The sequence below is a fragment of the Orbicella faveolata genome, unplaced genomic scaffold (assembly GCF_042242905.1).
Source record: "Orbicella faveolata isolate gen_17 unplaced genomic scaffold, um_ofav_v1 contig_12, whole genome shotgun sequence".
In the NCBI taxonomy this organism is placed as follows: Eukaryota; Metazoa; Cnidaria; class Anthozoa; order Scleractinia; family Merulinidae; genus Orbicella; species Orbicella faveolata.
In genome coordinates, this window is record NW_028301539.1 from 32,574,233 (window position 1) to 32,599,589 (window position 25,357).

General features: G+C 41.7%; 2 protein-coding genes across 3 annotated transcripts in view; one reads left to right on the forward strand and one right to left on the reverse strand.

Annotated features, from left to right (window-relative positions):
• Positions 1-465: 465 nt before the first annotated feature.
• On the forward strand, positions 466-3,787 carry LOC110064604 (kelch-like protein diablo). Its single transcript, XM_020771666.2, has one exon. It carries the CDS (start codon positions 758-760, stop codon positions 2,474-2,476), a length of 1,719 nt encoding a protein of 572 aa, XP_020627325.2. The 5' UTR covers positions 466-757; the 3' UTR covers positions 2,477-3,787.
• A 3,057-nt stretch (positions 3,788-6,844) lies between these two features.
• The window catches only part of LOC110064640 (DNA polymerase zeta catalytic subunit-like), a 29,718-nt gene continuing 11,205 nt past the window's right edge, over positions 6,845-25,357 (reverse strand). For both annotated transcript variants that reach the window (XM_020771712.2, XM_020771713.2), the window contains exons 13-34: positions 21,846-25,262; positions 20,936-20,975; positions 19,527-20,681; positions 19,283-19,414; positions 18,681-18,879; positions 17,818-18,284; positions 17,137-17,397; positions 16,690-16,772; positions 15,784-15,945; positions 15,619-15,676; positions 15,327-15,406; positions 15,127-15,196; positions 14,428-14,535; positions 14,083-14,192; positions 12,068-12,182; positions 11,251-11,388; positions 10,226-10,416; positions 9,531-9,638; positions 8,365-8,484; positions 7,994-8,060; positions 7,548-7,709; positions 6,845-7,446 (exon numbers count right to left, since the gene is read on the reverse strand). In XM_020771712.2, the coding sequence (XP_020627371.2) occupies positions 7,306-7,446; positions 7,548-7,709; positions 7,994-8,060; positions 8,365-8,484; positions 9,531-9,638; positions 10,226-10,416; positions 11,251-11,388; positions 12,068-12,182; positions 14,083-14,192; positions 14,428-14,535; positions 15,127-15,196; positions 15,327-15,406; positions 15,619-15,676; positions 15,784-15,945; positions 16,690-16,772; positions 17,137-17,397; positions 17,818-18,284; positions 18,681-18,879; positions 19,283-19,414; positions 19,527-20,681; positions 20,936-20,975; positions 21,846-25,262 (7,384 nt within the window). In that variant the 3' untranslated portion in view covers positions 6,845-7,305. The remainder of the gene's footprint in view (positions 7,447-7,547; positions 7,710-7,993; positions 8,061-8,364; positions 8,485-9,530; positions 9,639-10,225; positions 10,417-11,250; positions 11,389-12,067; positions 12,183-14,082; positions 14,193-14,427; positions 14,536-15,126; positions 15,197-15,326; positions 15,407-15,618; positions 15,677-15,783; positions 15,946-16,689; positions 16,773-17,136; positions 17,398-17,817; positions 18,285-18,680; positions 18,880-19,282; positions 19,415-19,526; positions 20,682-20,935; positions 20,976-21,845; positions 25,263-25,357) is intronic.

The window sequence follows — 25,357 nt, forward strand, 5'->3', positions numbered from 1 at the left end:
TGCAATGGTGTGCAAATCACCCGTGGGATCCCCGGTGCAACGGAATAAATATTTCTACCCTGGGGGCCCAAGAGAACTGAACGAAATATATGAACTTATATGGTAAAGATAATTAGTGAAATAGATTATTGGGAAAAAAAGGAAAATTAACTGAGGTCGTGAGAGTAGGAATAGGCAGATTGAAAACTACATGCCTGGTGGAATCCCGATTTCTTGAAATACGAAATTGAACCAAATTGGCCAAAAGTCATTTCACTCCCCTCAGTCGAACAGTCTGGACACCGATTTTTTACCAAACCGATTTGTTTGTTATCCTTAGAGGTTCTAAAAATCGGAATTTCACTTAGTGCAAGGAAAAATATATATATGGCTCTAGATGGGGGATTTTTTTGACCTCGTTATATTAGCGTTGGATTTATGACTCTGCATCTCACAAGTCGGAAATGTGAGAAAACTCGTTCTTCGAGTTACCCGTAGAGGATATATGGAACATATATTCGAAGCTTGCAATCATGGGTTTGAACTGAGAAACCTCGCATATGTATCTTTTCTTTGAGTTGAGGGTGCAATACTTTCTAGGAAGGCTGTATTTCCTGTGCGAAATTAAGATTCCCGCCAAATTGAGGCAAATGTTCACCGCTGAAAGTAAACACTGAAGTATAACATAACCAGCAGGTGCAAATCCGAGTTGATCAGATGTTCTGTTAGCGCTGTACGCCGAGGAGGAAATATTCCCCGAAAAATACCGAAATCGATCATGGGTTCGCAAGAAGCGAGCTTTTGCGCCAAAGTAATGAAATCATTGAATGACTTCAGGAAGGAAGAAACGCTATGCGATGTTACACTGAGTGTACAGGGCACAACTTTCCCTGCGCATCGGAACGTCCTTTCCGCAAACAGTGAGTTCTTCAAGGCTTTGTTCGCCAATGAGATGAAGGAAAAAGCTGAAAATACCGTTCACATGGAAGAATTTGAACCCCATGTTATGGAACAGCTGCTGACCTACATGTATGGTGGTGGAATAAACATCAAAAAAGACAACGCTCTTGATTTAGCTATTGGTGCAGATTTCTTGTTTTTGACCGAGCTGAAACAGAAGGCTTGTGAATTTCTGATTAGCGACTTGAACTCGGACAACTGCCTGTTTCTTTTGTACATGGCCGAAAAGTACAATGTGAGAGAACTTCGTGACAGCGCCCAAAAACACATTCTCGAAAATTATGTCCCTGTGGCAGCCAGCAGTGGATTTGTAACCCTGACTATAGAGCAGCTGCTCGCCATTGTATCCAGCGACGATCTCGTCGCTAGAGAGGAGAAAATATTCGAATCTGTGGTAAAGTGGACCAAGAATAGCTTGGAGACAAGAAAGAAGCACTTTTCTACCCTGTTTTTACACATTCGCCTGGTCTACTTGGCGAGATGTTACTTGATTACTACGGTACAAGAGGAGGACTTGGTTAAGAGTGACGAATCTTGTTTACGCCTTGTCAATGCCGCCAAAGAGTACTTCTCATCTCCCAAGGGAACTGTACAAGGTAACAGTGACCAGTGCCCACGGCCTCGTGCGTGTCAAACTGCAATCCTTATGGTGGGAGGTTGGCAGGAAGATTGTGACATCACAGCTTCTTCAAACGTGTTTGTGCCAAGCATCAAGCAAATGTTTCAGGTTTCCCCAATGTTGACCCCCAGAAAGAATCATGGCATTGCCATACATGAAGGATTGGTGTATGTAGTGGGTGGGACCACAAAAAATGGCAGTGTCACAAGAAGTGCTGAGCTCTATGACCCAAGGACCAATACATGGTCCAGTGTGTTATCGATGCAAAGGGAAGTGGCTGGTGTAGGCGTGGCCGTGGTTGGGGACTTTCTTTACGCTGCTGGGGGGCATGATGCAAAAGGCAGACCACAGAACCTTGTCCAGCGCTACAGTCCCAAGATAAACAAATGGGAAATTGTTGCATCAATGAATGCTTCTCGCACAAGGCACTGTGTGGTTGGTTCAACGTATTTATATGTATTTGGTGGATATTCCAGCGATGAGGATATTCCTTTGATGTCTGCTGAATGTTATGATCATTCATCAGGTTCTTGGGTTGAAATTGCTCCTATGAACAGACGTCGTTCTGATGCCTGTGCTGTTAGTGTACATAGCAAGATCTTTGTTATTGGTGGGGAAGACATTTTAGAATCACCCATCAAATTAGCTTCTTGTGAGGTGTACGACCCTACAACCAACCGGTGGACTGCTATAGCATCTACCCGGCAGCCACGGTCACATGCTGGGGCAGCAGTAATTGAGAACAAGGTTTTTGTACTAGGTGGAGTCAACAAACATAATAGAGAGCTGAGGAGTGTTGAATGTTACAACACAGATCAACAGGAATGGGAGGAACTGGCAAGTTTGCCAGTGGGACTTGAAGGATTTGCATGCTGTACTATCACAGTTCCTGGTGAATTGATGCCAGTGTTGGTTTAATAAACAACAAATGATGTATGATAAGCACCACATGTTAAAGTCCACATAATCTAATGTCGGTCACTGGACTCTACCTGACCTTGTAACTCAAACAGAATTCCCACAAAGGCGACTCTTATGCAGTCACAGCAAGTATGTTATGAATAGAAAAGCTATTACCAGTAATAATAAATATTAGAATAGACTGAAGAAATATAAAACTGATAAAGGCATTGCCAGTAGCAAATGTCATATTTTTTTCAGAAAACATCCTTAACCCTCACCTGGAAAGTTCTTTGGTTTGAGTCCCACACTCACCCCTCTGTAAAAAATGCAATCTTATTTATAGTGGTCATGCACTTAGCTATACAAGCACTAAGCTTAGCTAGTTTACAGGCATGCCACTGAAACAAAGGAATTAAATATTTCAAATAAAAGTAACATGGTTAAAAATCCCAACTGGCAGCAGGCAGACCAGTTGGCTATTTACAAAGCATTACCGAGGATTTGAACTTGGGACTACCAACAAACAAATCCCACTAGTGGCAGGGTGGAGACCTTAAACCTGGGACCTCCGCATTACACCAGTGCCCTAAACCACTTGGCTACGCTGCCTCCTCTGAAAATTCCAGTTTAGTTTCAACCATCAGCTTTTGACAACCTTTCCAGTGGCCTTCCTTGGGGAGCATAAAAATATTTCCTGCAACCACACTTCTGTGGCTAGTATATGGCGCTCTACTTATCAAAAAAATCTCAAACCTTTAGTTACACTTCAGAAATGAGTTATTTGGATAATTTCAAGTTCTAAGTACTTTTGATGAACATACCAATCTTATTTTAATTTATGAACTTACAAATTCTTAAATTTGAAAACATTATCAACCTTCACAGAAACCTCCATCTTCCTGGAAGTTTCAATGACATGGTCCTATATCATTTATTTCTCTCTGCCCTGAAATTCAATAATTTGGTATTGCTGTGTTTACCTCTAAATTTAAACGCAAATCATCTTTCTTGGAAGAAGGTTATGTACTTTTTTCGTTTAATTTCCTTGGCTTTTGCGAATTAGCTTTGCTTAAAAATAACTATTTATCCTATTTAAATTATGATTATTTTATGTTAGAAAACATGGATGTATGTGTATCAATAGATAAATACATTGTACTGCTAATGACAGCATTTTTGTTTAAATTGTTTAGTCTTAGGTATCTCTAAAGGTAGTCCTCTACACCAGCTTTATTGGCTTCCCTAAGCTTCCTTGCCTTATGGATTGATATTTTGTAAATATAATTATAATATGGCAAAAATAGTAATAAATCAAAGTAATCTGAACACATTTTCAAGTTTTATTTAATAAATAAAGAAGCCTAAGCCATGTATTACACTGTGATAAAACATGACGGACATTTGATAACAGGAGGGAAATGTAGAAAACACGAGCTGCAGGCGAGTGTTTTCTACATTTCTTGAGTGTTCTCAAATGTCCGGAGTGTTTTATTACAGTGTAATACACAGCTTAGGTTTCTTCATTTGCTTTATGATATAGATTTTACACGCCGCGAGTAGAAACAACAAAGCACACAGATCTAGAAACTGATGTAATTTGATACCACTAAAGTGCTACATGCCTTGTCTTCCCGGGGGGGGGGGGGGGGGAGCACTGGCATATATGGGCTGCTATGAAGGGTATGGTTTTTAAGCAGCTTACTCTAGGATAGGTTATATAAATCAGAGCGTTTGGGTCTAGAATAGGGTATCATCTTTCACAAAACTGACCAGTTGGTTGAAGATTTTATCTAGAGTAAGGAAACCAGGAATTGCCATTGGAAAAATATAAAAAAATCAAATCGGCAAGTTTAAATTTACGCAAATCAGCCTCAACAGTGTCGATAGATGGGGGGATTTGGGGAGTTTACTCTAGTATAGGTTAGTAAAATTCAGCTGAACTAGCTCTGGTATAGGTTAAGGGTTCCAGGGTCCCAGTGGCACATCCCCACCCCAGAAATCCCCAAAGTACCCCCCCCCCCTGGCTTGTCTATAAAACTCTCTGCTGCTTTGCAGAGAACTCCATCACAATTTTTTTTTTTAAAGAAAATGTTTTTTGCCATCCCTAACAAAAATGTTTACTAGAGATAATGTGGCAAAAGACAATAAAACACGCTTTTATACTTTTATGTTTTATACTCTGATAAAACATGGGTTTTGACCAATCAGAGCGCATGCATTATTTATATGTAACCCCTTAAGGATTTTGACAACCCTCTTTTGAATAAATATTTTATTATTTATTGTCTGACCAATATTTTCTAACATTCTCTCAATAGAAAAAAGTCCATGTTTGATTAGAAGTAATTTTTGTTTTAATTAATATAAAATTAATACAAGCTAAGAGTGAATATCTTGCATGGTTGTGCAGTACAGAGTTAAGTTTCAGCACATATAACTTGCATTGAGTAACGTTTCAGCATGAAGTAAAATATAAACTGAAACTTATACTATTTAGGAAAATTTGTTTGCAATATTAATTTTACCTTAATCTTGCTTTGGTTTCCGTTAATTTATGTGTTGATATGAGGATAAATTAGATACTGGGCACAACTCTTCAAAGCTTACTCTGCAGCCTGGGGGTGGTGGGGGTAGATGGCACTCCTTATAACGGATGGGGATTTCACAAGTTGATGTTCATGAAAGGGTAGGAAAATCTGCCTTTTAAGTTCAACGTGAACACGAACTGAAAATAAAACAATTGTTTTTCTGGTTTACAACATTTGATGTTTTCAGGTAATATGAAATTTAGGAAGGTATGTGTAAAGGGTACCTTTTTTTAATAATGAGTAAAAACGAAAGGTGTGCCTTTTCTGTCAAAAATGGTATATGAAAGGGTAAGGGTTGTACCTTGAGGTGCAGCCTCCCTGTATAAAAACTTTGTAGAGTAGCCCACCTTCACCCAGGCTCTGCAGAAAAACAATTCAGTTCATGGGCAAGTAGTCGCAAGGTGCAAAGAAAACCAATCTTTGATGTTTTCCTTTTGGGCAAATTGTAACTACATGTACAGTGTGACTCCCTGCACAAATGTAGTTGAACATTTGGCACTGTTTGTATTCCAACACTATGTTGTTTTTCATGATAAGGGTGACAATGATGATAAGGATGACAATGATGATAAGGATGACAATGATAATGATGACAACTCGTACAGTACGATTGCAATATTCCCCAACCATAAAACATGAACTCCAAATAAGGTAAAGTAATTGAGTAAAGCCCAAATGCTACAGCTATACAGCAATAAACATCCCTTGCAATTTCAAAACTCCATACAGAAAATTAGTGAGGACTGGAGACAGGTTGTGACCTTTGAAACTTTTTTTTAATCACTTAACTTGTAATGTGCAGCTCCAGAAAATATCCATTTGGCTCGTCCACTTGTGCGTAAATGGCAAAATCAATCTGGTACTAAAATATTCGGATTCGATGGCCACGAATCCGGAACGATTTCCTCTAGTGTAAACCTAGCCTTAATCACTTCCTAGTTTCTTGGTATGTCCCCTTCCCAAGAGGAACCGCGTCCACGCGATGTCGGAAGTGGCTTAGGAAAATGCTACCCAGTCCTTGCGACATCCAGATTTTTACCTCTCGCGCGCTGTTCGTGAAAATAGCGTGGGTGCAGAACGAATCATCCTGTTCGCTTCCTTTTCATTCCGTAATCACTTTCAGCTTTCTTTATTCTTCTCCGTCTTCCTTTCTTTGAGGTTTGTTATCACCACTTCGGTATATTTCTCCCTTTTGAGAAGGAACCTCCTCCCAGCAACTTTATTTCACAGATTTCTCACGTCGCAACGGCTATAGGAGGAACAGCAACAGAACAGCCCTACATGTACAAATCCCAATATGAACCGCCTTTTGCGTTGCGCAAGATCACCGAACGTGAGGCAATCTCGTCTGTTCGGAGACCTTCAAATCTATTTTTCTCGTCGAGGGCGCAAACAAAATTAAATACAAAACCCTAGGGATTCATCGAGGACGAATGCAAAAGAGTGGACTTAAGAAACGGCCGAGGAAAGACCCGGGGGGAATCCCATATAAAAAGGACGGGGGTGCTCGTCGGAAATTTTGATTAAAAAAACCCTAAGAGGTACCAAGATCCTATTTTGTGGGCGTGCCTTGAAGGTTTTTTCAATCCTAAGAGGTACCAATTCTAAAACAACACATTAACTAACACGAACTTTTTTCGGCTCAATACTGAACACCCTTAGAGAGACCAAAACCGCGTTTTTAACCCCTAAAAGGTACGACGAACATCCCCGTCCTTTAAATATGGGAGTCTACCCCCCCCCCCTTCCCCCGCTGAGGGAAAGACTAAGCCAAACACACATAACTCGCAACAACAACTATAACGCGATCAGTGTTCTTTACTTCTGCATCATTTATGATCTGTTGTGTAGCTCAATTAGCAACAGTCGTAAAGTACGAATATTTATTTCTCTGTGATATAAATAACTTCCAACATTCTTATGCTTTATAGATCTTTTTCAATAAACTTAAAGCTCTTTCGGCCCATCATCTTTGTTTTCGCGTATAAGAAAACTCTCCTTGTAAGGATACTTATCTTAGGTTCTTTTTCTTTTGAGATACAAACATTTGTCTGGATTTGTTCAATACGGCATGAACTTAAAATAACCTTGATTTAAGGTAAACTTTATCAGTAACCGTTACAGTCGTTATTTGTTTTATTATCATCGTCATTATCACTATCATTTCATCATAGTCGTTATTATGTCGTCTGAAATATAGTCTTTGTTGTCACCATCGTCATCATCATCATAATCGTCATGCCGTCAAAATTGTTGCTACAAGCTTTCCAGGATCCTTCTGAAATGTTGGGATGACTTCAGGTCACGCGTGCACAGCACGAGTTTGTAAAACACCGGGCAGTCCAACGACACGCAACCTAACCTGGTATCACGTGACCCACAACAGCTGTAACATATCTGTAGAGGTACAAAGAGATTGTTACACGGAATCATGATGTCACAAAATCAGGTCCCGTGATCAAGGTCATAGCATGACCATAGGGCCACTCAACTCCTACCTCTGCTAAATGTTGGTGAGTTCTTTCCCATTTGCGCATGCGGCTAGCGAGAGAAACAGTCGACAGCTGGGGTCTGGCCCGACAGCTGGTGCACAAATCTGCTGGAGTAAGCTCTTGACAAACTGGGCACGTCATGGTAGAGAAGTACTGGGAAATAGTGCCCTGAAAGGACAAAAGAGTGTCAAACACAAGAGGTAAGAAAGATAACAAGACGAATCTAGTCTCACGTCAAGTCTCTTTCCAGGACTGCTCATATCTTAGAGTCGCCCACTACTTCCTCAACGCTCTAGCATTTAATTAATGGGATGATACGACAACTTAGGCATGGAAAGATATTCCGCTTATGGATTTCAGTTTAAGGGAACAGGATGAAAATTTGTGACCAAAGGAGCAAAAACTAAAGTAAAAGAAACAAATTCGCATTTATTTTGGCATAAGGAACAAACCTTTTTTCTCTCTCCTGGGTCCGTGGACATCTGTGCTACGCGCACAACACGCGGGAGCTCTGCGTACCTAGCGAGTGTCAAATAAAACCCGCATCACCCGCGCTGTACGTAAACAACTAAAACTATAACAGTAGAATGACATAAAGTCGGTTATTTAGTTGTGCGTGAAGGTGCATTGAGGAGATTTGTAAATGCAACATTTGTTGCCAAACCTATCTCGTGTTTTTTCAGTTTCTCACAACCGTTTGCCTAACTGGATCACGTTAAATGAGTTGGGAATTCGTTTTCATAGTTTTAAACATTTTTATGGGATCCACGCTGCTTTACAATGATTGTTTTGAATATGAAATGTTTATGTCATGTTACCTTACCATGTGAACACGTCCAAGCCAATGAGAGAGAAGACACGATTGAGCGGTGGTAAGATCTGTTTAGTGATGTAATAAGATGCGTTCAGTCGAAGGCTGGGATCCTGAAGCACTTCATGGGGTCTGGGGAGAAATGAGGTAATTTTAGATCAGAATTTGTGACATTCTCGTCCCCAGATACACGTGCCCTTCTTAGCCGGCGGGGCCTCGGCGCGAGACAACCCTATCCTCGTTCCAACTTCCGCTGGCTAGGAGGGACAGGCGGCTCTGGGGACGAGAATGAGCTTGTGATGAAAACCTTGACACATGTCAATATTCTGTCAGCATTTCATTACAATAAGTCAGGTTACTGAGCAACATTCTCGTCTCCAGAGGCCGCGCTCCTTTTGGTCAGCACCAAGAATCACGATCTCTGGCCGGACCCGATCTTCTGAGCACGCGCAGAGAATTCATTTCGCATTCTCAGCCAATCAGATTTGTCAGATTTGACGGGAAGTCCGTGTATCGCGGTGTTGGAACAGCACAGAGGTAGCGATTCTTGATGCTGACCAAAAGGAGCGCGGCCTCTGGGCACGAGAACGGCTTGGCAAGGGTTTCAACGAAAAGCACATGCTCAACCGATGTTTTTTCGCAAGACGGGATACCTCGAATTGTCCAAAATGAAAAGAATCCAACTGTTTCGAACTTGTTCACCAAGTTTTCCACCAAGCCAAAATGTCAGAACATTCTTGTTGAAAATCAATTTGAATGGAAAACTATGATTGGTAAATTTCAAGGAAAATAGTTTACCTTTTCTTCGCTGGTCAGACTGAAATTCGCCATTCCATTTTAGCAAAACATTTCCTTCCTTTCCCCTCTTTTTCCATTTTTCAGGCCACCTACTCTTATTTTCATGTTCTTTTTAATCTTTGTGAGAAGCAATGTAGACTATTTGTTCGCCAATATTGCGTTTACCATTAAATAGTTTGTCCTTACTCTTACTGCTGCAGTAGAATTGTTCGGATGTCGTGGTAGGAAGCGAATGTGAAATGGTAAGGAGCATTTAAGGGGCATTTCATTGCGTTGCTTTGATTAAAACAAACAGGTCGTTCCATTTTGCAATTGCTTATCAGCCAAAGGACGAAAGATAGTAATCAGAGCAAATGAAATAAGCGAGATGATTTACTGACCGTCTCACGAGCTGAATCAAAGGCAAACCAGGACTACCGTACACCACTACATACGGGACTCTTTCTCCCACTCTAGGCTCTGATCTGCGGTCCTCTCTGAGCATGCGCCTACAAAAAAATCGACAATCAAGAAAAGACTCAGTGAGCATCTTGAACGAAGTACATGTAATTCACAATCCCTCAGACAATTAGTGGATGAAGCATTCAAGCTAACACATCCAAAAATAGGCATTTGGGTAAAAACCCATGGAAAGGAGCACAAGACACGCGACTCTTCAGAACCTGTTATTTCATTGGCTCGCTGTTTCACGCAGCTCTCATGTATTAAGGGCTAGGTTGGTTGTTTCTATTGTTTGTTCTATTGTTTTCTCAGCCAATCCCAAGTCTTCTGAGAGGTGCGTGGCGCCTCACTTGAAAACAAGGAATTTGGATTGAGGGCACGAAAACGGTTGGGCTGAAGACATCTAAACGAGGAACACTGCTATGCACAAATGACAAATTAGCCATTTTCGATATATTAAAATTCTAACTTGGTGCCGAGGCTTGGGGGAGTAAAACAAAAGAAATCACATCGAGGATGAGGGAAGAATAATCAATTTCTTTAGTTTTCTTTTCCCAAGCCTCAGCGTTAGTTAAAATTTTAATGTATCGAAAATAGCCGACTGCCAAGATAACACTGTCTCCAGTCTCCTCACCTCGTCAGCTCCAGAGCTGGTACACATGCCCCTGGTTTGTAGTTCTTCATTCCGCGGTATTCTTTTGCGAACGTGAAGTCCTGGAGACTGGCGCGTCCCTCCATCAATTTTGTACACTGTCGCTGGACAAACCTCTTAATCAAAGACAGATCGCGTGTTTCGAACAAAACTCGCAGCGACTTTTCAAGTACCTGGAAAGAGTGAGTAGACAAACAACATGAATGTAGTCGTGGTGCAAGTTAAGAAGAGCACGACAGAGAAGGGTAGGGTAGGGTAGCGTTGGGTAGCAAGGGTGTAGGGTCCGGTGGGGTGGAGTAGGGTAGGGTATGGTTGGCTCGAGCAGAGTATAGTAGACGTTTCTATGATAGAGTGTTGTAAAGAAGATCAGAAATGAGCAGAGAAGAGTAGGGTTAAGTAGAGGAAATGGTAAGATGAGGCTGACAATATATACTGAGGTTGCGACTAGATAGACTTCTCGCGTGAGAAGACGTTTACATTAGAAAGTTTCACAAGCACGAACTCCTTACAGTCAAACCAAGTGAAGCGTACCCCTCAAAATTACATTAATGGATTATTTGAATATTGAACCCGCTAGTCGTTTCAAGAATGCAATAATGAACTGATTATTGGAAAATAAAACCTGGAAGTCGTTCCAAGAATGCGGCTAACGGGTTTAATGTTCAAAAAAATCAATTAAAAAAATAATTTTTGAAATCACTAGCGAGTTCAATATTCAAATAATCAATTCATTATTGCATTCTGGAAACGATTAGCGGGTTCAATATTCAAATAATCAATTCATTAATGTAATCTTGAGGGCTTTGCTTCACTACGTGACCATGACGTCATGACGTTGCCTAGCCGCTTTCGAATGAAAACCGAGAACTCACTCGCTCCGAACGGGGGTGTGAAGGAGGCAACTCCGACCAAAAATGGCTATTTATTCTCTACCGTGGTATGGCACTATTCTGAGATGAGCAATTAAACAAATGAAGATATTTTCGATTATCTCGACTTGTACAAACCTTTGCTACTGCAGGGCAGGAATCTCTTCGCACGGTCTCGATCCCTTTAGCGTCAAATACAGGCTCCTTCTGATTTAGAGACTCATACATATATCCAACATAACGCTTCTTTGTTTGCAACACACATGGAAGATAAACCTGAAAAACAAATTACTCTGATAAAGATTTTGCGCTTTAAAATAAAGCACAAATCAATAACTTAATTGGCAATGGTGAACACTGAGGGTTTATAGGGGAAATTTTGTCCTATAATTCAAAACGAGAAAGCAAAGTGTAAACTTAATTTGTCGTACGTTGCAATGAAAGTGTAAGGATAAATTAGATGTTATCCCCATGACGACTGTACGCCAGTCAACGCTCATAAATGGATGCAAGGAAACACAGCTACAAACACCCTTACAACGCTGTCTTATCCCCAGGCGTCTCTCGTTCATTGGAGCGTGGTGCATGTTGGTCTACGCGTTTTGCCGCTTAACCATCAAGCCCTACGCTCCCTGTTTCCTGCCTTTCATCGACGAAATGGCTTAATTAACCGCGCCTGGAGACGAGGCGGCATACAACGGTATGGCAAGCGCGGGAAATGAGACGACAACCAAATTAACCCTGGCACATGATTGGTTGAGCAAACAGCTGCTTCGGTGTGATTGGTTACAGCAACCACTAACATCAGTTTTAAACCCATTTTAATGCTCAGTTAACACCAATTCAAAGAAACACTCCTCGCTTTTGTCAATGAATTGAATACCGCTCTGTGTCAAGAGGCAACTAAATTTACGGCTCTGTCTTAAGTTATAAATTCCAGAATTAAAAGCCACACCTTTTCAAACTTGAGCTTGACTGGCTTCGGATTCATCGCCGTAACAGTATCCACAATGTCTTTACCAATGTTGAACGCCTGTTCTTTGGTCGCACCCTTGATCAACACAAACAAACTGAAAGATACCATTAAATACCAGGTCGTTACGTCCACAATATCATTGCAACAACAACAACAACAACATCGATCTTTAATCTGATAAAACGTCAAGATTGCCGTCAGAAATTTGGAAGCGAATATAGGCCACACGCAAACCCACTTTGCTGTTGAGTTCTTGTTAAGTTTTTTTCCTTAGTGTCAAACACTTTCCTTTCTTGCAAGTAAATATAAAACGGGAGAGAATACGAGCGTTTGCTTGTGATTTTTATTTTGCTGCGCAAAAAGCGATATAGCGTGATGCAAAGTACATAAGAATGTTCTGGTTATCTCAGACTTTACAGAATGTACTCATTGTCACTTGAAATGTGTTACATTTTCTTTTTAACACAGCCAAAGCAACAAATTTAACACACGCCAGTTGAAAGATTACTTTTCCATTGAAGTAATCCAGTACATATACATGTTTCGTGAATATTCGTATTTACACGTGAGCTTCTTGACTTCGCAGGTTTTTAACAGAATATTTGGCGCCATACTTTAGTTTTTCCAGTAGATATGTGTGGGATATGGGTTTATCAAGGGGAGAGTTAGATTTTCGCGCAGATAATTTGCAAGCAATCATTTAAAGAGTATTACGAAGGAATCCACCAGAAGTTCGAGTAAGAAATGGACCAAAACTTTATACAACGTTTATTTACACTGCATTACAAACTTCTGTGTGACTATTTTGAATATATTCTCGAAAGAAATCACTTCCATCAAAAGCACATTTTGAAGTTCATATAAAACACTTGAAAGTACTGGTGAAATGAAAGTAATGATAAAATTTGACCTGCGTTTGTACAATTTCTCTGAGCTTTAAAATTTATTTTTTCGAGTTTTATTTCCTTGAGCTTTAAGAAAATGCAAAAAAAAGACTGTAATACAATTAATATTATTCTGCATGGTACAAGGTTTTTGTCCACTAAACACTCAGTGAAATTGCTCGATTTCCTATCGGATTTTGCCTTATAGAGGTTTACTCTTTTTAGATTCGACTATACTTAGCTATTCAGGCAAGCACTTTTACGCTTCTTATTTTAGGAAAACACGAAGGAGTCACCGAACTGATTTGCGTGCAGCAATCAAAAGAAAACTAACGTATAATCTGTCTAGGAATAATCCATCATTCATACAATCGATCAATACTACTAAAGGGATGCGATTAATTTTTTTAATCCATGATCATATCATTCCATTTATCGCCGACTATCCAACATCCATCATAAGATTATCACTGGTGAACCGACAAGGTCACGATACGGGAAGCTCCACTGTTGTAACCTTAGATTAAAAGTATTTTATCCTTAACTACGCAGTAATTTTTATTAAAATTTTATTGCACCTTTTGTTAACTATTTCATTCTTTTCATTTTCATTCTCATTTCAACTGCCAACGAAAGACCTCTCGGGAAATGCCAATACTAAAAAGTATTGTATTGTATTAATTAGTTCTTGTAGTCGAGCCACAAGAGTTTTCTGACCACAAAAATCCGTTTTGTAGTCGACCCTGTATATTTCTGGTTTATGTAACATGGCTTTCGACGGAATAATTTTCTTTAAGGTCACCCTCGCGTATTTTCAATGCGATTTAAAGTAGCTGAGGAATATGCCTTTAATTACAGAAAATCGGTTTATTTTATAGAAAAACATTGGAAAAATGACAAGAAGGCATTAGAAAATGAGGACAATGATGGCCAGGATATGGACACAGATTACAAAGTGGACAAGCTTGACAGTATAAGACTGACTCAAGTTAGGGAGAGAGAGATTTGTGGTCTTCATTAAAGTTTTAAGCAAACACCCTCTGAAAGCGCCAACCTCAGTGACATTAGCAATCGTGTTTTGTCGGTGTTGTGTCTTCTAATCTATATTACCTGTCAGTATCACCGTAAACGACTCGCGCGCCCCAACGCGGGGTGTTATTGACAAGATCTATGGCTCGTTCCAAGGTCTCGCGTGCCTTTCGCACGATGGAATCACCGATCTGAAGAGTGAGATATAAAAAGTGATTTTGACATGAAGGTATGACCAAGTTAGCACCATCTGCTCGTGGCAGTGATATATTTGTAGGCCAATGCGGTTGTAACTAGCTTTTTATATGAACCGTAAGAAGTTCCCTTCCCCCTCCTATTTCCCTCTCTCTCGTCCACCCTGACTTTTTGTTTTACTCAAGCTGCAGAGATATGACTATTTCCTTTGACAATTTTTACTTGTCTCACCTCCACACAAGGCATTCTGCCAGAAAAATGTGCTGACGTGTACCCAAACGTCACATTGGCGATCAGCTTCAAGCCCAGTTGACGAGCATCCAACATTCGCCCGAGAGACTGGGAAAGAAAAGAGAGCACGACTCACCATGGTAATAACCCGTTTCTCGCAAAGAAGGAATAGTTGAATACAAATAAACCAAAATTATTTCTAACTTCTCTAATACTCTCGCTTCCAGGACACGTTCTCGTCGCGTAATCGAGAAAATGAATGGCTTCAAAATTGCCAATCACTCAGATTGTTTGACGAAACTACACAATATACTGTAAGGAGAAAGCACTGCGTTGTCCCAGTCGATTAACTTCGAGCATCAACAGAAACAATGCTGTTATTCCTATCAATTACGTTGTGAATTGCCCAATGCAAGAGGGGCCTACTATCTAAACGTCTTCTACCATCAACGCTCTTTTACCCCAGGGAAAGTTTTTCCATCAAGTGAACACGAATTCGGACATGTTTCTATAAGTGGGTTGAGTTTGTTGCTGATTCTTGCCTTGCTCCGAGGGTTTTTCTCCGGTTTTCCTCCCTCCACAAAAACCAACATTCTGAATTCCAGTTTGACCAGGACAGAGGATCCGCATGAAAACCAGGTAGGCTGGTGTGGCTTCCTATCTAAATATTGTAATTTACTTTTTAATTTTGTTATTTACTTTGTCACTTTTCCATCTCTTCATTGACGCCTTCACCATGATTCGCGTTTGAAGAATGTCGTCCAACATACTGGCGAAAGAAGAAAAAAGATTTCGCGTCCAAGGTTGAGTATTGTGACCTCTAGAAATAAGTTTCATATCTTGGTCAGATTCAGTAAACTCAATTTATTTGTAAAGTGGTGTTCATGGAACAATTTTACCTGGGTAGAATGCCTTTCCTTACGTTGGATTTCACAAACGCGACGCCGTTTGGACAGACATGGATGTCCCCTTCAAGTTTCTAAATTGAAAACACGTGTTGTTCAATAACAGCAACTGATAACAACGTTAGAAGCTTAGCCGACTACTCAGCAGTCATTCACTAAGCCCATCAACCCGCTAAACCATCACAATATCGCTTGGTTTCTTAAAAAAGCTTCAACGATAACGAAAGAATTGGAAGACGAATTGGTTTCAGGAGAATGAGGCAAGTACGGAGTAAAGAGAATTAACCTTGAGAAGGCTTGGAGGAACACACAGAGAAGTTGCACCGAACTTGAATTCACCATACCTGTAAGGAAATGTGAAAAAACCACGTTTACATTTTAAAAACTGGAAGGCAAAAGAAGAACAGTTAAGCCACCTATGCCACAATACTTTTTTTCACTTATGACGTACTCTGACAGACAGCTAACTCGTCCCAGGCAGGTGGAGAAACAGTAGTTGTAAGCAATGATCATGGAGGGGTACAGAGACTGGAAATCTAGGACCAGGACTGGATCGCTGTAGAAACGGGACTCCGGTTCCATCACCAATGGTATTGTTTCTGGAGCGCGCATTCTGGCAAAAAAAGGCAAGTAAAAAATACAATTTACGGAAAATTTCTTTATCACTCACTCAAGAAGACTAAATAACCTTCATTTACCCTCGACAATGTTTATAACACAAAGGCTAGTTGGGCCGGGCAAACAACTGAAACAAATAATTCAAAAACCAGTTGACTATTTACAGGCGTGGCCGAGGATTTGAACTCGGGACTACCGTGAAACAAATTCAGGTAGTGGTCAGAGCGGAACTCGAACCCGACACCTCTGGAATGCGAGTCCGACGTGCTGACCACTCGGCCACGCTGATTCCATGCTTGAAGTTTACGGGATTCGTTCGTAATCGCCATTCGCAACTTTAGAAATTTTAGTGGGTCTTAGCGCTGCCTCTTGGATGTAACATTTCAAGCACCACTTGGGTACCTTATGCACTATTATTGATAAATGGCTGCTTCTGGAAACTGATTGTCCAATTATAGGTTAAGCAAGTGACGTACACGATCACAGAAATAATAGTAGTGAAGCTGGCGGTGGACAGTCACCTAAAGTGTCTGGGATCGCGAATTTAAAATAATATCAAAAACAGGATTCTGTGCCCAATTCTTCGGCCAGGCCTTGTTAACAGCCCACTGGTCAGCCTCGAGCTAAGTAAGTATTCGTAACATCACGCTCGGTCGAGATATTGGTTTCCTATTTGGCTTCCCTGCAGACTAACTTTGAGCAACACATTTTAAGTAGGCACATATCAAGGAGGACTCACAGTGCACGTTGTTCGATACTGGGGGAGACTGCGATGTAGTTCATCGGCTTTGCAATCCTTAACATCATTGACTCAACACGATACTAAAGAGACAACGAAACAACACAAACTGTAAACAAACACCAGAACCTCAGAACACCCAGAGCACGCGCGTAGTGGCTTTCTCGTGTCGTAGCATACCGCGCGTAATGCCCTTTCTCGCGCGTATCTAGCATACTTTTTTGTGCGCTCGGCATTCATTAAAAGAAGCCGTTTAACTCACGTCAAAATTAATGTAGAAGCAATTGATGGCCTAAATAAGGGCGTATAAATATTAACGCTCTCGTTTTGAGATTCACAGAATTCGAAAATCGATCAAAGTGAAACCAACCGAAAGTTTTTGATCTTACAACGATAACGAAAAATGTATAGCCAAGAAAATCTCAGGTCTATAAACTTGAGAAATACCTGCGATCCACGGCATATCACGGAGAAGAACAAGATCCCAAAAAGCCTTGCTAGCTCACTGGTCCGACCAATGAAATCCACGGATTCAAGGATCCTGACGTTACCACGGCAACGTCTGACGTAATGGTCGACTGTTCGCCAGCGGTTGAGGGAAGTTCGGTGGTCCCACCAGTCCGACAGTGTGCGAAACGTGTACAGCGGGATGCGTTCGTGAAGAACGTGAAACGCTACGTTCTCAAACGAGTACCCATTCAACGTAACCTGAGAGATAAAAGGCATGTCAATGACAATGTTAACCATAAGATGACGTATCGTCCGTTCTATTTTAACAATCGGAGGAGCCAAAAGCCTGCAATTTATTTTGATTTCTGTAGCATGTAGCAACTACCCCCCAGCCCCCTCCTCCACAAACTCTTTGTCCAAACAATTTGCCGGTACCCATTTATACTCCACTGGAAAGAGCCACGGTGAGAGTTAAGTGCCTTGCCCGAGGAACCCAACACAATGACCTCAGTCAAGGGTTGAACCCTGACCGCTCGATCCGCAGTCCAGTTCACTAATCAGTACCATACCATAACCACGGCTCTGCTAAGTGAATTCCTGGAAACTGAGCTCTACTAAAAACCAGTAAAACTCTGCAAGCAATTTTTTGTTTTGTGTTCTCAGACTTTCAGATCGTACCTCATGTCTCATGAGCCTCCAGACATTCAAAATAATCCGTCCAGCGATCTTAATCTCAGAAGTATGCGCAGCGCCCCATTGATCTTTCTCAGCGTCCATGTTACTGGCAGAGGACGAGCCTTTAACACGGGACAGCCACGTGCAAAGGTCAATCTCGAAGGTCAATGCCCTCTCGAGGAGAAAACCCCACGAAAACATCTGTACCTCATAACCTATCAAAATATCCGGGTCCCATTTACGGATAATTCTGATCAAAGCCTGAAAAAGGTCTTTCTCTTCAGCTACATATTGTACTTCGTGATCCGTGACCCCTGCACGACATAACAAAGGTCTCAGATGAGAAGTACTAGAGTTTTGCGTCGTTCTTGACACAGATGTGTTGCTAGTGGAGGTCGATGCCACTGCGTCTGAGGAGGACGACAATACTGCCGTGTTCTCGGCCCTAGAAATACTCCTTGCCTTGTTTTCTGTGAAAGAAATATGCTAACGATTAAATACACAACAACGTCAAACTAAAGCACAATTCATATCGTCCACGAAAATATTCTGTCATAGTACCCTTTCTCATCACGTCCTAAATTCGTCGAAAACACACTGAAGTTTTCGAGATGTTGGTTGATCTTCGATAACTTCAAGTCTTCGGAAAACCTCGAAAGCCTTCGGGTGATCTTCCGCTTGAAATGCCTTTAAGTACGCAAGCTGTTAAGGAGCATTCGAATTTTTCCGACTAACTCTTGAAATCTTCGTTGTCGTCTGCAGTCGTGCTAGAAGTATGCATTTGCATCACATGGACGAAACTGCATTCTTTTCATACAATTGGAAATTACGTATTTGTTGTTCAAACCAAAACAAAGTGAACTTACCAGTTTTAGAACTACAAATCTTAAAGGATTCCGAATCCACGCAGATAATCCCAGTGATTTTGTTTCTCCCAGAAGCGAGAGAGGTGTCGGTTTGAATGTAATAAAATATCGCACAGATAGGATCAAACTCCGGGTCTGGCCGCGAGTCACGCCTTGTTCTTACATGAAGTTCTAAGCTGAACAGAGTCAAATGCTGCACCTACAAAACAAATAACAAAAACTTATTATTTTCAAAGATCTTCACGCACTTCTAACAGTATTGGCTGGCATAAAAAGGTAAAGTCTGCATACGAGCCAAGTGGCCCATCAGGCCGGAGCTTGTCCCGGTTTCTGTAGCATGAAGCGACTAGGAGTATTTCTACTCCCCCTGGATGGGATGCTAATCCATCACAGGGGTTATCCCCAGCATTAAATTCGCCGGTACCCATTTATGCACCTGGGTGGAGAGAGGGACTCTGTGAGTAAAGTGTCTTGCCCAAGATCTCAACACAATCGGCTAGGTCTTGAACCCGAACCGATCGATCCGAAGTCGAGCGCACTAGCTATGAGGCCGCCGCGCCTCCACATTGGCTGGCATTATTTGTAGGAAAAAATCACGGTACCTCGTGAAGAGCCTTGGCGTCTTTCAGGTTCACCTGAGTGACCTTGAACCCGTATGTGTTGTTGGGAGAGGGGCCTTCGATCTCCGAGTTCCACGGCATTAGGCGCCGGGGTTCCGAGCCAGGAGTGACAAACTAAGAGCAAGTAAATGAGAAGACATGAATGCGTGCCAAAGTGATATATTGATCATTAACTGCACACTTTTCTTACATCCATTGCCACGAAAAAAATAGCAAAAAGTGCTACCTTCAACTGACTGGCCAGTAGTTGTTGCTGCAGTAAAGGAGTCTGGTCCGAGGAGGCTTGGTTCCCAAGATTATTCTTATCAGAAGTTTCAGCAGTAGTTTTCAGTCTCTTCGCCTTGCTAGCATCTGAAATCGGAGTACAGCGAGGAGACTGGACACCATTTACTAATTTGGTAGCTACTGGAGTGCTGTGGTATGGAGCAGCAAACACAGGACTTTGAGACTGCAGTATGGGCGACAGCGGTTGCTTTGTGGTTAAAGCCCATTGTCGGGGAGTCCCATCTGGAGAGTGCAGTGCAGATGGCGTGACTTCCACGGAGCTTGCACCAGAAGTAAGGGCGTCTTTGGGTTCAGAAAATAGTTCATCATTTTGAGCGGACAACGGCAGAGCTTCACCAATGTTCATTGGCTGTGTATCTGTAATAGTGTTCAGATATTGATTCTTTGCTTGTGTAACTTTAACTGACTTGCACTGTACAATCTCCTGCGGTGTTCCAGACGCAAATGTAAACGTTTTCCCCTCGTTTGGCGAGAACAGGCTGCAAGGACTAGTCACTTCCACAGGACTAGATGAGTCTGATGATTCCATAACATCCAACTTTTGCTCACTTTCGACGACATCAAGCGCCTTATGTTTATTTTCAACAAGGGGTTCAAACTCGGCGTCCACAGATGAACCTCTGACCAGCGTGGTCACTTCCTTAGGAGCTACTTTTGGAGTGGAAGTTACCGGCATGACTTGTCCCAATTCGATTTTAGACGTGTTGGAAACGACTAATTCTGCGTTTCTCTGTTCTGACAATTGATTCTCCCCGACGTTGACCAAGTTTTCATCATTTGAAGTTGTCTGTTTTAGTTCTGGCTTTTTCAGAGCGAGATCCGTTTCTTGCTTTTGAAGTTCTCTCTTGGCAAGTTTATCTCGTGCCCAGGCCTTGACAGCCTCGTATGCCGGTGGACCTCGACATGGTGTTATCACCACTTCTCCTTCTCCCATCAAAGCAATCTTCAGCTGTAAATTCTTGTCGATGTTCGCTGCATCTTCGATGCTTTGATAAATATCTCGAACGCTACACTCACGAGCGGAAGATAACACAAATCTCCAGTGTTTTAAGCCTTGCAAAGAGCTCGAGGATTCAAACTCAGGAAGATTCGACACCTTTCAAGAAACAAATATGAACTTAGAAAGAGTCAAAACATTGGACAGACTAATTTCTTAGAATTCCAGAGTTTTTTGTTGGCACGAGAATGTTGTCCGTTTACCGATTTGTGAAGACTGGATGAAAGTAAGCCTTACGCCCATCACCGTATTGCCTCGATCAGATTTGAGATCAGATTCTCACAACTGATTCTAATAGAAATGCATATCTCCAAGAAGGAGAATTTTAATATCAACATAGTTAGTAAACCAACCTGCTTTGATTCGATTCTCAAAACTCGTCCGCCTACTTTCCTGAAAAATACAAATCAGTAAGACTTGACTTCAAATATACTCTTCAAACCTAAGTTCCGCACAATCCAAAGTGTAATGGGTACTAGTCTTTGTGTGCGTTCCTTTGGGGTGATCTGGACCAAGATCACTCGGATCATGTTGCATCAAAGGAGACGATGAATCCGTGACCAGAGTGGATTCATCGGTTCCTTTGATGCACCATGATCTGAGTGATCTTGGACCACTGATCCTGATCCAGATCACCCTAAACTGGAACGCACCCTTAGAGACAGGGATGTCATAATCTCTATCATCAGTTAAAATGTCGGCGATTTCATTGCTATCAGTTCAAATTTCAGCCCATTTCTCAGCCGCTGCATCAATAATTGTTTATATCCCAGCTATCAAAATCGCGTCATTTTTCACCTACCACTAAATTTTGTAGATCTTAGACTTCAGTTACATATCGGTTCAATAAACGCGTCAATTCTCAGCTGACAGTAAAAATTTCGACCAATTCTCAGCAATAAGTTAAACCCCAAGCACACCCTCTAATGACTTATAAGCTTTTGGTGAAAACGAAAACGTTTCTCTTTCTTCTTTCTTGATTTTTCAAAGTAAACAGAACCAAACTTCGAAAAGTTAGCCTCAAACTTGTACGGTGGTCGATATTATGTTTCAAATCCTCGAATCCTCATTTCGTGTCATTTATCGAGCACTGGTCAATAAAATCAAACCATTATATAATTACGCCGTTAATATTGGTATGATTCGTTGCTCCATAAAATCTCACTTGGGTACACTGTCAATTTAAGCATTAAATGGGAAGCTAACTGTGCTTACTTCAATTATACCAAGAGAAGTCAACAATCCAGGAAACTAACTACTGACCTAGGGCACGCTGGGATGTCATCCGGGTCACTGCAAAATGGCTCTTGGTATCTGCATTGAGGTAGCCCATAATCCTTTAGTGAATTTATCAGTTCTTGTGAGGTTGGCGGCCGTTTCAAGGGTTCAATAGTAATAGGGTTCTCCTGGCCGTGGCGATCATTCCCATTGAATTCGAGAGAGGAAGAATTTAAATCACTTTGTTTCACATGTGTGCTACAGATGTGGCTTTTGTTATGATCCTCTGTTATTGTGGGCGATGCAAGGGAATAAGCATCACGCATGTTCTCTGAGGAAATTCGTTGAACTCGATTCTCTTCCCCAACGGAAATTTCCAATTCCCTGGTCTGCAAATCACCGCGTACCAATGGCTGGCTGTTGGAGGAGCTATCCTCTGCGGTACTCAACTCTAGGATAAACTCCTTTTCCACAGTACTCATAGAACTTTGTTCTTTAGCTTCAGCTAAATACGTCCTACTCGTTTGCATTAGTGATTCAGTTCTCATAAAGTCATGACTTTCCAAGCCAGCAAACGATTCATGTGATTCACTGCTGTAAGCAATTTTCCGTCCACGTGATTTCTCCTTGAGAATTGCATACTCTGAATATAATTCTGAATTCTTTCTTCTCTCAAGAATACTTTCTTCCATCGTGCCATCCTCATTCTCCATATTCACGCACGAATCAATAGATTCCTTGTCGCAAGACATTTCCTTGTCGTCAACAATTTGATCAAAGCTATGAGCACTATTCTCATTTTCGGTTGATTTACATTTGAGCTCTTTGCTCGCATTCGTATCACTGCACTCTAATGATGTGCTCTCGTGCTGAGACTGTGTTTCTCCAAGCTGAGGACGCATTTGCAGTTGTAAAGATTTCTTTTGCAAACGTACATCTGCAGGACTAAAAAATCCGGTTTCATGACCTTGGCTGAGACACGAAGCAGGTATCCTTTCTAGTTCAACATCATCTGAAACCTTGCTGTCTTCTTCAACGATGCTGCTATTTTCAGAAAAGAATTTCTGTTGTTGTACCGGCATGTTGTGTTGGCTTCTCAGATCAGAAGTATCGCGTTTAACGTCCAGTGGTGAAGATGGACTGGGCGGTGAATGGCACTCTTCCAAATAAGGCAAAGGCGACGGGTATGACATGATAAAAAGTGCGTTAGCTAATAGTTCAGTGTCTTTTTCTTCTTGAAAATAAGTAGTTTCGTGAGAGATTACTTCCAAACAATTTACTTTCTCAGGTGATCTCTGTTCACGTTCATCAGACACCGAAGCGTTTGACTTATCATCGGATTTATTACACGTCTTTATTGAAACTGGAAAAGAAGTCGACTCAGCGACGGATGCAGAAGAACCAACACGGTTAGAAGATTCATCGTGAGAATCAGAATCACCGGGACTAGAAGGTATACAGATTATGTCGTGTGACAGACCTGTGTTCAAAGCGAAGGCTTCCTCATTGCAAGAGCGTAAAGACGAATCGTTGTTTTTGATGCCAAATCCAACATGTTGAGTATTACTGATTTCGTCTTTAACCTCGCAAGTAGATTTGTGTTTTTCCATCAAAAGGTTCTCGGCTGATAAAGCAAAAATTTCACCAGCACCTTCCTCCTCCAGAACAGACCTTGATTTATCCTCTTTTGAAGTTAGTGTAAGCTTTCTTTTCTTTCTAACGCCTGGCAAGACTTTCAGTGTCGCTGATCGAACGTCTTTCTCGGTGTCTAGTTTGAGTTTTCGTTTAAACCCTTTCCTTTGAAGGGACAAGGTGTGGCTTTTTTCACTGTGAGATTTGTCTCTAATACTTCTACTTGCAGATTTGAGGGACAGCACACGGGATGCTCGCGGGACGGAGCGGGACGCCTCCTTCTTGCCATCAGCAGTAGCAGTAGGAATCGTGCGGGATGAGAAAAGTCCCGACACGCGAGTACGACTTCGGCACGAGACGCGTCCCGTCCCGCTGTTAAGTTTAACGGGAAAAACACGAGGAGCCTGTGATGAGTGAAAACCAGGTTCATCTTGACCCTGGCGACTCGCAGATGTTGAATCTGTAGGAAGACGCTTCTCTTCTGTCAACAAAAGAGTGTCTGGGGCAACACTGTCAGCAGTAAAATTCTTTTTAGGCGATTTTGCAATAAGAACAGGTAGCGTTCCATACTTCTTCATTCTTTCGTCTTTTTTATTTGGAGAACGTCCCTTTTTCGACAGTGGCGACTTGTCATTCTTTCTTAACCGAAGAGGTGAACTTGTTCCTGGAAGTATCTCCATTCTAGAAGGACTGCTTGGTCTCTGGTTTACCTGTGTAAAGTTCCCACGTAGATTGCCTCGTCTTTTTCTCAAACGTTCTTGAGCTTCATCAAACTTTGAGCTCAGAGCTGGTGTATCGGAAACATCCTTAATAAATACCCTTACATCTGCCATTGCACCACTAACAGCGTTCAAAGACGCGACTACATCGGTATTTTGCCTAGTTCTTCGCAACGACGTTCTCTTAGAGCGTCTTCTCTCGCTTTTGTCGCCAGACTCTGGCAGCTTCCTTTTTCGAAGAGTACTCTTACACGAATACCCCTGCCGCTGTATAGAGCAGTGAGGCGTTATCTGTACCGGAGATTGCTCACCAACAGTAAAACTTGAATCTGGCGGATCATTCAAGGAGCTTGGTGTCTCTTCGTTTTGTTTTCTGACATGTTCGGTGTTCTTCTCAGGGCTGTGGAAATATTTTGTTATAACAGGAGTGTAGCATTCATCGGATGTCCCTTGATCTTTTCGAACACTAGAGGAGTTTCTTTTAATTGCTTTGCACTCTTTCAGGCTAGGAACATTTCTCTGACGCCCAATAACATCATTCCGTTTTGACCCTAATTTCGTTTCCTTTGTCGTGTTATCTTCAGAATCACTTGACTCGCTAAGGAACAACCTAAATTCATCTTCGCAGTCTTCAATTTTCTTCCTCTCCTCCGCCTCTTTCTCAGTATCAACTACATTCATGTCTTCCTTATCTTTCTTTGCCGTTCTATCCACTTCGTGCAATGTCGGCGATCTTTGACTCTCTAAAACAGACATGCCTCTCTTAGAGTACGTGCGAATCGCTCTCGCTGTTTGGGGCCAAACATCCACGCTGATAGATTCTCCACTCTTTTCAGTTTTCCCACGTTCCATATTTCTGTCAGACTCGTCAGGGCCGACTGGTATTCTTTGGGAGTTTTCTCTTGTCGCGGATAACATTACATCTGCTTTATTACTCATCTTATCAGCTTGATATCTAGGATTAACTTTCCTTCGCTTTCCCCGCGGTAGTTGAAAGTCTTCTCTTCCATTGGAATCTTCATCTGCTGCTCCGTCTAACTGGGGGATGTCGCCGCCCAAGAAAGACCCTACCCACGTGTCCGACATTCCCTCCAAGTCATACTGAGATACCCTGGAGAGCAAATCAAAGCAACATTCATCAGTCATCAAGCTCCTTGGCCAGCGCGTGCTTGTTGAATGAAAAAAATACTTGAAAGCATCGCTGAA

Bases quoted from the DNA above. Each gene is read 5' to 3' on its own strand.
- LOC110064604 (XM_020771666.2), top strand. From the start codon at position 758: ATGGGTTCGCAAGAAGCGAGCTTTTGCGCCAAAGTAATGAAATCATTG.